General features: G+C 67.0%; 1 protein-coding gene across 1 annotated transcript in view; it reads right to left on the bottom strand.

Annotated features, from left to right (window-relative positions):
* LOC111155716 (collagen type XVIII alpha 1 chain) overlaps window positions 1–14,010 on the bottom strand; it is an 84,551-nt gene extending 70,541 nt beyond the window's left edge. The window contains 2 exon segments of the mRNA XM_022516045.1: window positions 13,763–13,863; window positions 13,954–14,010. Of these exon segments, the coding sequence (XP_022371753.1) occupies window positions 13,763–13,863; window positions 13,954–13,964 (112 nt within the window). The 5' untranslated portion in view covers window positions 13,965–14,010.
* Window positions 14,011–14,467: the final 457 nt, after the last annotated feature.

Below are 14,467 nucleotides of genomic sequence, written 5' to 3'. Positions count from 1 at the left end.
AGACGCCCCTCACCGGAAAACAGCCCAGGGGCCAGCTCCCCGGCTGGCGTTCTGGCACTTGTCGAGGAGCTGAGCCAGTCGGGGGTCCCAGCCCGTCGGCGGTCGCTGGCTGTACCAGGAGCTCCGCTGTGCCCCCGCCCCGGATTCCACCTGGGCAAGGCACCCGCACCCTCATGGTCCTCCCCGGGTTCCCATTACCCAGGAGAGCGGGGTCTGTCACCCCGCAAGGACACGCACACAATTCTAAGCTGACCGATGTGTCCGGACTCATCCGCCTCCTCCCCTCCTCCTCCTGCTGCAAGGCTCAGCGTCATCAGGGCCCAAATCTAGCTGAACCCAGTTCACTTCGAGGCCTGGCTACGTCCTCCAGGGCCCGGGAAGGCCCCGCAGCCCCCTCTATCTGCCTGTAAAACCCTCTGGTCGCCAGGAAGACCCCCCACGGTTGCTCCATGCTGAGCCTCCAGGGGCCCATTTCCTTCCTCCTCTGGGAGGCCCCCTGAGACCCTCTGGGGAGCCTGGTGTAGTGGGTGGTCACAAGGCGGGAAGGGGGACAGACAGCCGGGCAGGACCCCGTGGGAGGCACGCGGTGTCCATGAGCACGAGCCCCGGGGCCCTTCCCCACGGGGAGCAGCCCTCCCGGAGCTGGGCAGGGCGGCTCCCCTTCTTCCAAACTGCAGGACGGAAACCACGAGACTCTGGGCCCAGCCGCCCATGCTCGGTATCCGGGGGCCTGGTCCACACCAAGGGCCCGTTTCGAGGCCAGCCTTGGAGACGGGACCTGCTTCCGCCACCATCACACCCGGGACCGCAGGAGATGCAGGGGCCGTGCCCCTCACAGGAGGTACCACTCTGCAGAGGACGCTGGGCCTCTCCGGGGCGCCGTCCCCCCCTGGGGCATCTCCTACACACCTGCCCGGGTTCCGGCAGCCAGCACGGGTGGGGCCGAGCACAGGTGTGGGCACCGGCAGCCCATACCCGCCCCACCCGCTTCACTGCCTCTCCTCGAGAGGGGTCTTCTGTCCGCCCGCCAGGTCTGAGCCCCAGCCTTCGGGGCGGTGCAGCCCGCCGTGGCCTGGACCCTCCTCCACGGAAGGGCCCGGCGAGTGTGGATTTGCTCCGACTTGCTCCTCGGACACCCTGCGGAGGGCCGTGAGCGACCTGTTGTGTTGTCCGCCCATCAGACCAGGCGCCGGGGTCGGGCGGTCCCTCCCCACAGGCACCTGCTGTCCACGGCCTCGGAGCCTTTCCCGGCTGGGCTCCCCGGCCCGCAGATGCTGGCGGGAGGCCCCCCTTGTCCTCTCCAGCCCTGCTCACGTCACTCCCCCTTAGATTCCAACTCGGAGTCCGAGAGAGCCGGCACGTCCAGCCACTGCCCGCGGGGACGCTGAAGAGCCTGGTCCCGAGGGGGCCCCGAGGCTGTGGCTCCACCTCCGGACCCCGCAGCCGGTGGGACGGCGCCTTCCCCTACGTGTCCACAACACATATGGGCCACGATGAAGCTGTTCTTCCAAAGGGGGGTGCCTGTCAGCCTGACGTGTTAATGTTTGACCGTGCCCCGTGATGACTAACTCGGCGCTAACCAGGGTGACTCCAGGGCCACAGGGCGGGGGAGGGGTCCGTGCTGCGCAGCAGCCGGTGCAGACCTGGGCCAACCCTACAGAGACGGGGACGCAGATGTCCCTCGTCCTGAAGGAAGTCAGAAGACCATACTGCCCGCCCCAGTGGAGACAGGGGACCCCCGGGTTCCTGTCCCGCCTGGGAAACACTCACTGGGGGAGGCTCCCACATCCTTCTCTCTTCAAGTAATCTGAGCATGTTGCTGGGGGAGCGGGGGTGACTGGAGCCTCCCCACACCCAGCAAGGGGACTCGGGGTCTTGGTGACCCCCCAGGCAAAAGCAGCCATCCTCGGCCCCCTACATTCAGGGACCAATTTCCAAATGGGGTCCGCTCCAGGGGTCAGGGAACAGCAGCAGGGACGGTGGGGCCCGGGATGGGCTGGGGCCACTGGAGCCATGCAGTGGGCCTCACCCTGTGGCCGATCCCTGTGCCCTGAGATACAACGCTGTGTGAGCATGGGGGGCACACCTGTGACTGCGAGGGGGCATGTGTGAGTGTGGGGGGCACACCTGTGACTGCGAGGGGGCATGGGTGTGAGCGTATCGGGTGGGAGGGAGTGAGACCCCCCATGACTGGCTTGCTCGGCACAGACTCCGCGGCGCACATACCGGTGAACGGCTCAGAAGTTGCACTGGCCGCGGCCCCCCTGTGCCCCTGGGAGACGCTGATCCGCATCCGTCTGCGTGTCCTGCTCCCGGCTCGGGGGAGCGGGGGGCAGAGAGGACTGGCAGCCAGCTTCCCCCCTGCGGGAGGGAGGGAGCAAGAGGGCGCCTGCCGCAGAGAGTAAAACGGTGGGGGCCCTGCTCACCTGGACGCAGCCTCGGGGTTTGGCCCGGTGACCCCTGTGGGCTCATCAGGAGCGTTTCCTCATCCAACAGACGGACGTCTGGTGCGAATCCCCCTAACGCCTTGGCCCGCACCCAACAGCCTCGCTTCCAGGAGGGAGGGGCGCGCCGGCAACATCCCCCATCACGCCTCCGGGCTGGGCTGACGCGGGGACCTGGGACACAGCAGCCAGGGGAGGCCCCGAGCCGACCACCGTCAGGTGCAGGGATGGCTTGTCACTGCCGCTTTGTGCCCCTCATGCACCCTGTGCTGTTGGGACAAACCCCGGCCAGGCCGCCGTCCCGCTGCTCAGCGGACTGTACTCACGTCTCCCGGCCAGCGGCACCTTGTCCCGGGGCTGGCGCACAGACCTTGCCACCGTGCGCCGCCCCCGCGGCCAGTACAGGGTTTAGAATTCTGGCGAGGGTGCCTGGGCGTCTGCCGGTGAGGCGTCTGCCTTCTGCTCAGGTCATGATCTTGGTGATGGAGGCCTGCGTCAGGCTCCCTGCTCAGCGGGGAGTCTGCTTCTCCCTCTGCTGCTCCCCCTGCTCATGCCCTGTCCATCTGTCTCTAGGGGAGGACTGGGAGGGGGCTGAGCGCCCCCCACACAGGTACCAGCTGACCCGGGACAAAGCAGGAACCAGCACGGATCCCCCTGGGGGCCCGTCTCGCAGAGTGGGGGCCATGTGGGAGAAGCAGGGATAAGCCATCACCCAGGAGAAAGGCCAGACCATGCACGGGGCAGGGCAGGAACCTGACCAGGGGAGCCAGACCTGCACATGCCCACACCCAGCTTCCAGCTGAAACTGTGGCTCCCTGGTTCCCAGGAGCCGTGGCCCCTTCTCCCCCCAAGTCCTGCACCACTGTCTCCTGGTGGCCAGAGTGAGAGCAGCTGGCCTTCTCCACACGGCCCCCATGCCGTTCCCTGGCGCTGGGCCCAGAAGGTTCCAGGGGGCGCAGGAGTGGACCCTGGGGAATGCCATGGCCTCCAGCCCTAACCCTGTTGCTGGGATACTTGCGGGGGAAGAAACGCAAGCGTGCCGGCTCAGTGTGTGGCAGCACCGACTCTCCCCTCCTTCCCAGAGGTGCTCGCGCCCCAGATCGCCCGGCGTCCTCAGCTGGGCAGGAATGGAGGAGGGAGCCGTCCCAGCACCTTGTGGGGATGGTCCTACAGCACGAGGGCCGTCCGCGGCCTGTTCCCGGGCTGGGGGGAGCTGCACGGCTGCGAACGGGGACGGGGCTGTCGTGGTGTCAGGACACACATGGTCAGCGAACGGGGCCGTGGCTCAGCCACCGTCTGTTCTCCTGCCGAGAATTCTCCTATCCTGGTCCCCGGGAGCGACGCAGCCCGTGGGGGGCACAGCCTCACCTGCCCTGCGGGACGGAGACGACACGCCGCAGCTCCGGGAAGATTCGGTCAGTGAAGCCGGCAGGTACACGGTGGCAGACCTGCCAGAAGCCATGGGGGACAGTAGGAGCGTCCCGCAGACACTTGGATGCCTCTGGAGGGTCCCGGGGCCTTGCTGTCCCCAAGGGGACGCGAGGACAGGCAGGCACACACACAGCAGGGAGCCGCGGGGGGAGACCCTGGGACCTGAGGCCCCGGCTCACGGAGGGAAGCTCACAGCACAGCACAGACACGGCTCGGGCAGCGACAGGCCGAGGAGGCAGGAGGAAGTCAAGGATGTCGGATGATCTAGTTTATGGAAAGGGAGCCGCTTGCAGCCGTGGGAGGGGGGTCTCCCGAGGACCCCACCTCAGGGCGGGTGCGGCCGCCACTAAGTGACCCCGCACACATGGCCCCGACCGCCCGCGGGGCCCCCGCGGAAGGCGCCTCGGGGAGCCAGAACGTGGGTCACCAAGACAAGGGCAAACGTCAGATGAAACGCTTCCAGACACTCGAAACTCACAAACTGAGTAAATCTACGTCAACCGACGTGTGAGCAGAGGCCCGCGCCATAGACCGGGACGGGAGCCCGAGGGGGAGACAGAGGCAGCCGACTTCCCGTGGAGTCTGTGGTAATTGTTTGCTAACAGGTTAGGCCTCAAAAATCAATTTCACTAGGACTTAGACCGTGGGGCACAGGGCCTAGGCTGGGACCAGACCACAGAGGAGGGTCAGCCTGGCCTGGGGGCCCCGGCTTCCCACCATATGAGGCAACGCCATCCCCCACACCTCGACCCGGGGAGGTCTGCACAGAGGGACAAGGAGGCCTGTCCACTTCTGAGAGCCCGGGGAGGGGAACTCTGCACCCCCAAGTCCACGGCCCAGCCGCCAGCCCCTCCCCGGCAGGGGGCAGCCCACGGCACTGCCCGCAGGACACAGAGCCAGGCCGGGGGGAGCCCCTCGCCCTACCTGGACGTCCCCCAGGGCTTCTCCATGTGTGAGATTCCAGAAAAGGTCACTGTGCAGAAGTACGGGCTGAGGTCCCCAGCATATGGAAGCAAACTAAAGCATCGCGCAGGGGTGTGGCCACCGTGGCCCCGGCCGTGAGCAAACCGGTCTCCACTCTCACCCCCCACCAGGTCCCAGCATTGCCACAACAGCGTCCAGACGGCTGTGGACGCAGACCGCTCAGCACACGTCGCGTCAGCCTTCTTTCCACGGGAGGCTGGGGTGGAGCGAGACAGGGCCCCCCGTCAAGCTTCCCACCCCTCCATGCCCCTGCGTCCCCCAAGGCCCCCGCTCAGCCGTTTCTGGGTGTGTCCGAGCCCCTGGCTGCTGTCCAGGGCACCTGGGGGTTGTTCTGCTGGGACGGGAACGTCCCCTGAGCTCTGAAAGCCGCTAGGACAGACCCGTCGCGGGCGTCTCTGTGGGGAGCCGGCGCCCAGGGCGTCGGTGTCAGGATAGGGGAGCTGGCCGCCAGGGGCCTGAGGGGCAGGAAGCGTGTCCCGGGGGCCCTGCACAGGAGGGAGACCAGCTCCCACCCCAACTAGCACTCTGCACCTGAGAAGAGCAGGCCCCACGGTCCTACCCCTTCCCGTGGAGGAACCATGCACTGGGCAGTGTCCTGCGGCAGTTGTGGCCGAAGACTACAAGGCTGTGACCCAGAACAGCCCACGTTTATTTTCCTACAGTTCTAGGGTCAGAAGTCCCAAACCCCCACATCAGCAAGACGGGTCCTGTCCGGAGGCTCCAGCGGAGAATCGGCTTCCAGCCGTCTCCAGCCTCCTGACGCACCTGAACACCACGCCGCCCACCACCCGCAGGGCCAGCGGCCTCGCTCCCCGCGGACGGCGTCTCTCTGGTCGGACGTGTGACCCTGCCCTCCCGCCTCCCCCACCCTTGTTAGGATGCCAGGATCACACGCGGATGCTGGACGCAGCCCCCTGGCTCAAGGCCCTTCGCACCATGTCAGGCAGCACCCACAGGGCCTGTGGACGGGGACGGGGATGTCCCTGGCACAGTCCCTCAGCGGACCGCAGAGGTTATGAGGGATTTGTGTCCAGGGTCCTAAGCGTGGGGGCGTCAGGTATCCGGAATGCCGCCATGCCGTCGGCCCTCGCACAGGCGGCTGCAGCTGGTTTTGGGACGGCCACCCGGGCTTCCGCACCCAGAGCGAGGGGCCATCCACAGGGGCCAGGCCTGCGGCCGGGGTGCAGGGAGGGCGGCCCGGTCTGTTTAAAATGTCGGACTTCCCCCTAATGACAAGAAAGGTGGTGTCGGGATGGGTATGTTTTCCTTTCTGGGTCCAAACTCCCAGCGCCATTCTCCATTATTCTCACAATACAAGGTCATGGACGAGGAGCCTGGCAGATTCTGAGCCAGCCCTGGGGGTGCAGGCCGACTTTAGCCAGAAAACGCCCCGAGGTGGGTGCCTCTCCCTGCCCAAGACAAGCAGCGAGCACACGGTGACCCCACGGTGGGACGGGGTCAGCCTTGAGACCGGAGAAGCGACCCGGCAATGGCCAGGACCTGCCCGCGGGGCAGGGGGGCCGGGGGCCCCGGAGGGCGTCTGAGGACAGAAGGGCCCCTCCTCCCAGGGCCGAGAGGCTGCAAGGGGTGCAGACTTGCTCAGGCGGGGGGAACCGCTCAGCTGAAATCATTGTCCTCCAAGGGCCGACCTGCGGTCCCGTCCTAGAGGGCTTCCCAGGACACTGCAGGTGAGGGGCAGGTGTGCGACTGGCCTGCAGGGCAGCGTCAGGGCCCCTGGGGCTGGAGGGGACTTCGCCTTCTCATGACCCAGGGCAGGGGCGGAGGGCCGGGGAGGTGAACACAGGCTGAGATGACAGATGACAGGAAGGGGCCCCACGTTCTCCCTGAGGCCTCCCGGACGGTCTGACACCAGGCGCAGTCCAGGTTTACAGGCACGGACGGGCCTGCGTCCAGGAAGCTCCTGGCTGGCTCGCCAGCTCGAAGAACAAGAGACTGTCTGAGCGGGAGCATTTTTTTGAAACACGGCAGCCTAGTAACAAGATCCAGCAAGTGGAGGCAGGTCCATGGCCCTGATCCCTCCAAAGGGACATGTGGGTGGGCGTGGCCAGGCGGGAGGGGGCGAGAACCGCCCCCCAGGACTCGGGGGCCGGGCGGTGAGGGGGCGACTTTGTCTGATAGAAACCATCACTTCAGAAGGCACAGCCCACCGCCAAGTAAGAAACGCAAACGCAAAACCCATTTCCTGCTCCTGGTGTCCCCCTGCCCCTCTTCTCAGGCCCTGCCCAGCCCATGATGGTCCCCAGAGCTCAGCGAGGCGTGGTCAGGACCCATCCGAGAACGCCGACGTGTGCTGTGCACTCCCTGAAGGGCGTCCCGTTAAACCCCAGAGCCCCACTGTCCGCCCCATCCCACAGCTCACACACAGGCTCAGACAGGGTGAGGCCCCCGCCCGGCGTCACACAGCGCTCGGTGGCAGCTCTGGAATCACACTTGGGGCCTGGGCTCTCAGCCATCCACCAGGGCAGGGTGGACAGCCTGGCCTCCGGTCAGCGGCGGCAGTCCTCAGGGTGGCCGCAACGCTTCTGTCCAAGGACTGTCCGCGTCCCACAGCCACGAAGGCAGAGTGAAGGTCGGCAGCCACCACGAAGCCCGCAGCCTCCCCGTACACTGCTCAGCCACACAAGCCTCACGACGCTCCTGTTCTGCCGCGCGCCCAGCGCTCGGGTCCAGCTCAGGGAACCGGCCACAGACAGGAGGGGAAACAGCTCCGCCGGGAGCAACAGCAGCGCCGGAGGGACGGCTGCCCGCACGGAAGGAGCGCAACACTCGGCCCAGCGCGGACCCTGGGAGCAGGGGAAGCGATCGGCCCGTCCGGGCTCTGGTGTCGCCGGCGACTGAAAACTCACTAAGTAGAAAGAACATTGAAAAGACTTTTCCCCCCGTTTGTCACATTAGCCGACTTTGAAAGTGATGGCGCGTGGCCTGGGCGGCTTGGGCTGGACCGCACATAGGCCCTGAGGCTGCTCATCGTCCCCTGACCCCAGGCCCCCAGAGGGACCCAGCAGAGTGACCAGCGGGGTCTCGGCACCCTCAACCTCCCAGCCCTGCACCAGCCAGGACCGAACGTACGTTTTCTGAGGTCTGGACCAACACCAGCCCGCTGCCTGCTCTCAGCACCCCCATCCCCAGCCGGAAAATGGCCCAGACACTGGCGCCAGGCATAGGACAAGGGGCCCACCTCGGCCTCTTTCCTCCCCCAAGCCCATCGGGTGGGTTAGGTCTCTGCCACGCAGCCCGCCCAGGGAGGGTGGGGGCGCTACCCCCGTCCCCGCATGTCCCCCCCCGCCGACCCCGCCGGCCTCCCGACAGCACAGGATGGGGACCACACTCTCCATCAGGCACTGAATCCGTGATCCCTTCCAAGATGAGGCTCCGGACGGTCTAACCGGAAACGTGGAGGAAAGGTCTCCGCTCATCCTGGAGGGGTAGGATGTCTGGACTCGGGCCTGTGCACGGGGGTCGCCCAGCCTCCAGCTCTGAGCGGACGGAGCGGCGGCTCCACCAGCCCATCACGTTGCCGGGACCGGGACATCCGCGTTGCACAGGTAGGCGCTGAGAGCCGGTGAACCCGCTGCAGAGCCGCGCCCTCCCTGCACGGCCTTCACGCCAGCCCACGTCCCCCCGGAACAGAGTGGCGCCGCCCGCATTCCCCACAAGCAGCCGTGGGAGCACGCTCCTGTGGATGGAGGACACGCAGCGGTCAAAGGCCGGCACCCGCCGGGGGGCCCCAAACTCGGGTGCAGAACAGAGGATGCCGGATGGTGACTCATTTCGCGTCTCCTCGAAGGAGCAATGAAATGTAAAACCAGGTTCTTCAGACTAGAATCCAAGGACGGCCTGAATAATTACAGACAAACAGCACGTGGTGGCGGCAGCTCCAGCTCCAGCCCCGCCCGCCCCAGAGGCCACCAAGCTCCAGTGGCACACGCTCCCTCCCATCTCCGGCCCAGCCCTCCTGAGCCCTGGGCTCTGGCCTGACGCCCTCTCCCAGGAAACGCCCTGCAAAGGCCAGCAGGGCCCGCAGGCAGTGCTCTCGCCCACCCGAGGCCTTGTGGCCCTCCAGAAACCAGGCGTGGCCCAGGGCCCGGCCACCACACAGCTCAGCACTGGGAGCCACTGCCCGGCTTCATCCTGGGGATCAGCCTGGGGGGACCCCATCCGCCGGCGTGAAACCCCAAAGAGGGATGTGCCTGCGAACAGGCCCTCTCGGGCTCCAGCTGCAGACAGCCGGAAAGGCCGTGCTTGGGCTTGTCTGCGCCCCAGGAGCTGGGGAGGCGGGGGGCGCTCCTGCAGGCACGGCGGGCGCAGCACACCCCAGCCGGCAGCCTCAGAGTCCACCTGGCTCGGTGCACCGTGACGGAAGTGCCTGCTGACAGCCCGCCTGCCGTGGCCCCGACCGCCAACCCAAAACACGACTAGCCGGTCGTCCAGCCCGCCACGAAGCCGCAGGCCTGGCAGACACGGGGCAGGACCACGACGAGTGTCACATGTGACGTGTGGCCAAGGGACGTCTGCAACACCTACGACACCTACCGCTCACCGCGCCCCGGGAAGACGGTGCCGCCTGCCACCAGGGAGGGACGGGGCCACGGCGGCGAGGTGAGGCTCAGAGCAGGGTGGGCGCACACGAACAAGGGGAGGGCACCCAGACACCTGGCGGGGGCTGGTCCACGACCCTGAGCCCCCAGGGAGGGAGGCCGTGCATCTGAGAAGCCAGGCCACAGCGCTGGGGGCCCAGAGCGCACTGTTCTACTGCTCTTACTTTCAAACCGCACCGAATGCGACAATCTTACCAGCACAGCAAACACGCGTTTTAGTTCTCCCAGTACTGGACCCTCCCCCTCCAGAACAGTGTCAGGGGTCTGGGAGTTTCACACGTCGGGTCCCGGGACGTCCACCTGTCCCGGCTGAGGCTGAAGCGCGGATGGCAGGCGCTCGGCCGGCCAGCTGTGATCTCTGGAGAGGGGTGCCCCCCCCACCCCGGGCATAGGCAGATCACCCCCCAGGGAACAGCCTCCCAGGGCCTTAGGAGAGGGACAGCAGAATGCAACACCTGTGACAGGCCCCCAGCGGCACGGGGGAACCACACCTGGGCCAGATCGGCAGGACACGTGCGTGAGGAACGGCCAGCCCCGCAGCCGGAGCCACCACAGCCAGAGCTGGGGCCACCGGCTGCTCATCAGCGAGACCTGCTCGCCTCCCCACACACACCCTCCTCTGACCCCTGAGCTGGCCGGCAGGAGGTCAGCACCCGCCCACCCCCCTCCCCCCCGCCACCCTGGAGACCACCCCTTGGCGGTCCGGCCCTTCCCAGCAGGCCTTGGGCCATGAGACTGGACGAGGCTCACTGGACGTCGTATCAGAAGACGGGCTTTGCCCTGTTCGGCACATTCTCGGCGAGGAGGGTTTAGGGAACCTCGGCCTCCCCTGGAAGGTGCCTGGGGGGAGGGGACAAGGGTCTCCAACGCATGTCCATGGCCATGTGCCCTGACGTGCACAACCGGCAGCATACAGCTCTAACGGACCCCCTTTTGGGGGGCGGGTGGATGGCCGCTAGTGGAAGAGAAGCAGGTAGGCCTCCCCAGCCCGAGACGAGGCTGAGAAGTGGGGCATGGAGGAGACGCCTCCCTCTGCAGCTTTCCCTCCCAGCCTGGACGCCCCTGGGGTCCCGGGCCTGTTCTGGGGCGGCCTCACCGCCCACACGGGGGCAGGGGGTGGGCCCTACCCGCCCCACCCGGAGCCCTGCCCCCTCTCCTTAGGGCGCAGAGAGCCAAGCCTTTGCAACAATTTGGATGAAGGGAACTAAGTCCTCCTGGTGGAGAGCGCGTGGACGTGTGCGCACGCATGTGAGTGTGCTGGCCTGTGTGTGCGTGTGTGCACAGACCCGTGCGTGTGCTGAGTGTGTGCATGTGCGTGCATGTGTGTGTGCGCGTGCACAAACGTGTAAGCATTGCACGCGCGTGTCGGGGAGATGCAGGGAGGGTGGGGGCAGGGCCCTCTGGATGGGGTCAGTGTCGCTCTTTCTAGGTTTCGCCCCATAGCACTTTCCCCTCTCCTCCCGCTTCTGAAGGAAAACAGGAGTACCCTGAAAAACGAGTTTTGCTGAAATTCAAAACTATCTTATGAAGTCGTGTACCCGAACCCTGACAGCGGCCCTGAAGCCGGGCCACAGCTTCACCGAGAACCAGGCCCTAGAACCAGGCCACCTCAGACGAGTGCTTGCCATCTGCTTTGGTCCGATGCGACCAGGGAGCCGTGCCCCCAGAATGACAGACCCCCCACAGACATGGGGGCCCCAGGATCTGTGCTTTGTCTGTTCAAACCAGGCCCCCGGAGGCCCACCCAGGTACCCCGAGCTTCCTGCGGGAATCCTAGCAGTGAGAAGGGGTGGGAGCCCGGGGCCGAAGGCAGGGGTCTGCCAAGGCCAGATACAAGATGGCTTGGATGGGCACCAGGGTCCAGGGCTCCCTGCAAATGCCCGCCAGACTCTATCCTTGTGCCCCAACCCCGATCTGACCCACTGCTCACAAACACTGCAGGCGTGCGCAGCCACATCAGACCCTGGGAACCCACACACGTCCACCAAGTCAGCGGGTCTGCTGGCAGCACTGAGTCTCCGAGGTCACAGACAGCTCGGCCCATAGACCCCCCAGGCACCTAGTTACGGGGGGGTGGGGTGAGGGTAAAGGCACCAGCTCGTTTATGACCATCAGACCCACATGAGCAATCCTTAGACGAAATAGCAAAAGACGTTCTTCTTTTTTGCAGGGGAGGGGTCAGGCGCAACACAGACAGAGACATGGAAAAATGCATCATTTTTGTTCCCCAAAATGTGCAAATCAGCAAACTGGGCCTCAAACCTTTAATTCCCAAGGATGATGTCTAAGGGTTTCTAGAAAAAATTGAGCCTCTGCTAAGTTAGGATTTCACACACACTAAGTCTTCTCCAGTAACACCTAGAGGGGGCATGTGTTATCCCATTTCAAGAGGACTTAGTCCCAGCAGGGGTGAGCCCATGCTCCCCGCCGAGACGGCCTCCTGCATTAACCTCTAGGACGCAAAGAGACCTGCATTCCACCAGGGGCGGCTTCCTTCCTAGAGGACCCTAGACCTGGGCCACCCCAGCACAGCCCCAGGAGTGCTGGGGACACTGAGCACACACGGTTTTTGCCACCAGCACTACCCGCCCCCTCAGAAGTCGACCTTAAGTCCAACACCCTACCCTCAGATCTCAAGATTACATCTCACCAAAGCTTACGAACATAACATCGTATTGTTTCCACTCTGTGGCTAAAAGCCATCAACCCTGATTTCCTCCCCTTTGATTACAAAGTTTCATAAAGGGCGGTGGGGGGGAGCGGCTGGGCGCTCCAGGGTCAGAGGAGGGAGGAGGCGTGGGGCTTACAAACTCCAACACGTGCAGCCCTGGCCTGGTCCCTGTGGGCCTCGCCCCCCACCCCACAGCTGCGGGGACAGCCCCTCAAGCCAGGACTTATGGCCCCCAGCGGCCTGGGAGGTGGGTAAGAGCCCAGGGAACACAACAAGGTGTAGGGACAAACGTGTTCCCCAAGGGCCCCTGGACTTGACTCACACGGAGGAGGAAACAAACAGGTGCTTCCCGCAGATGTAGTGACGAGTGAGTCCCTTTTCAGAAAAGTCCACGGGGCTGTCTCGGCCGGGGGGACACCTACTAGAAACAGTGTAACAAGCGATTGTTTCTCTCAAGTCCTGTCCCTCCTTCCTGGCCAGCTGTGGCCAGCAGGCATGTTGCTGCTGTGGTGACCACAGTCCACATTCTCCCACAGTCAAGCCAGCCTGGAGAAGAGGGCTGTTGGGGACAAATGTCCGCACAGCACTGCCGCTCTACCTGGGACTAAACCCGAGACTCCCCTGCAGTGGGGGCTCCCTTCCGTGACTGGCAGGCCCCAGGGCCTCTTCCTCCTCCGGGGCCTTTGTGGGGCCAGTTAGGAAGACAAGCTGGCCCACCGTGTGTTTGGGGCTGGGGTCCCAGGAGCCGGCACAGGAAGTCGCAGCGCGGCTGGGACCGCGGCCCTGCGCATGGTTGGCGGCCCACGCGGGGAAAGCCCGGGGTGCCGGCCAAACAGCGGGCTTCGGGGCATTGTTCCCGGCCGCCGGCCTGGCGCTCGGCCGCATCAAAGGGGACCGCGCGCAACCCGACACCCTGGCGGGCGCGGGGACACAGGCCTGGCGGCCCGGCGGTGCACAAAGGCTGGCCCTGGTTTCGCCTCAACAGGTTGGAAACGCAACGAGGGCGCTCCGCGCTGCACGGACCTGCCAGGGCCCGCGCGGTCACTCCCTGGCCCGGAGGCGCGACCCACTGCGGCCATTCAGGCGCCGGGAGGGACGAGCCCGGTGACGCGGACACAGGCCCTGCGGGCCAGCGGCTGACGAGCCGCGCCTCCGGAGCCCCTGCGCGTGAAACGGCCGCCGCCGCCGCAGCCCCGGCCCCTCGTCCGCCCTCCGCCCGCAGCGCGGTCCGCCCAGCGCGCCAGCTTCCCAGCCGAGTCGCCCAAGTTTGGTCACGACGCGAAGGGCTCAGGAAGTGGACGGTCCCCGCTACCCCTCGGCCCAGCCCGGTCTCCGACCCCGCCGGGGTGCCGCGAACCCCCGCAGCCTCAGAATGAATGGCCGGCGCGGGACACTCGGGACACAGGGCCTCGGCGCGACCCCGTCCCCCTCCACTCGGCCCCCGCAGCCACCTGCGCGCGTGGGCAGAGCCGGGCAGCCTCCCGGGACCGAAGCCGAGATGAGCCGGGCGTAAGGCCGCCGCCGCCGCCTGGACGGGCCGGACGCCCGCACCCAGCGCCCCTGGCAGGGGGCCGGCGCGGCGAGCCAACCGTCGCGTCCCCGCCGGGTCTTACCTGGCTCCGCGGAGGCCGCGCGCACTCCGAGCAGCAGGACCAGCGCGGCGAGCACGTCCAGGAGGCTCCGCGACCGCGACCGCGGCCGCAGCCAAGGCCACCTGCGGGCGACAGGCCACAGACCCCAGGTTAGAGCGCCGCGCGTGTCCACCGCCCGCCCGAGCGACCCGCTGCCCCTGCCCACCCCGCACCTCGGCGCCATGCTCTGCGGGCCCGACAGTCCGCGCCGCGGATGCTGAGCGCTCGGCCGCCGGGTCGGGCAGAGGCGGGGCGGGGCGGGGCGGGGAGGTGGGCCGGGGGTGCGGGGACGGGCCCTGGCGGGGCGGGGCGGGGAACGGGGGCGGGGAGCGGGGCGGGGAGCGGGGGCGGGGCGCAGGGAACGGGCCGGGACCAGGCGGGGACCGAGCGGGGCGGAGCCAGGGGCGGCCGGGGGCCTCGGGACGCGCGGAGGAGGAGCGGAGACCCGGCGGGGCGGGGCGGGGCTGGGGCCGGCCGGGGCCGGCCGGGGGCGGCCGGGCCCGCAGGGGAGGAGCCGCGACCCCGCGGGGTGCAGGGCCTCGGGCGCCGGGTTGGACCCGGTGGTGGACGGCGGGGAGTACGCGGGGGCAAACGGGGCGCGGAACGGGACGCAAGCCCGGAGCCGGATGATCCGCCGCTCCCCTGGGTCCTGGCGCTTTCTCCCCGCTCCCGCCCTCTGTCCCCTGC

Source organism: Enhydra lutris, unplaced genomic scaffold (genome assembly GCF_002288905.1).
Source record: "Enhydra lutris kenyoni isolate GAN:26980312 unplaced genomic scaffold, ASM228890v2 scaffoldscaffold43, whole genome shotgun sequence".
In the NCBI taxonomy this organism is placed as follows: domain Eukaryota; kingdom Metazoa; phylum Chordata; class Mammalia; order Carnivora; family Mustelidae; genus Enhydra; species Enhydra lutris.
This window is presented reverse-complemented; position numbering and strand designations above follow the sequence as displayed.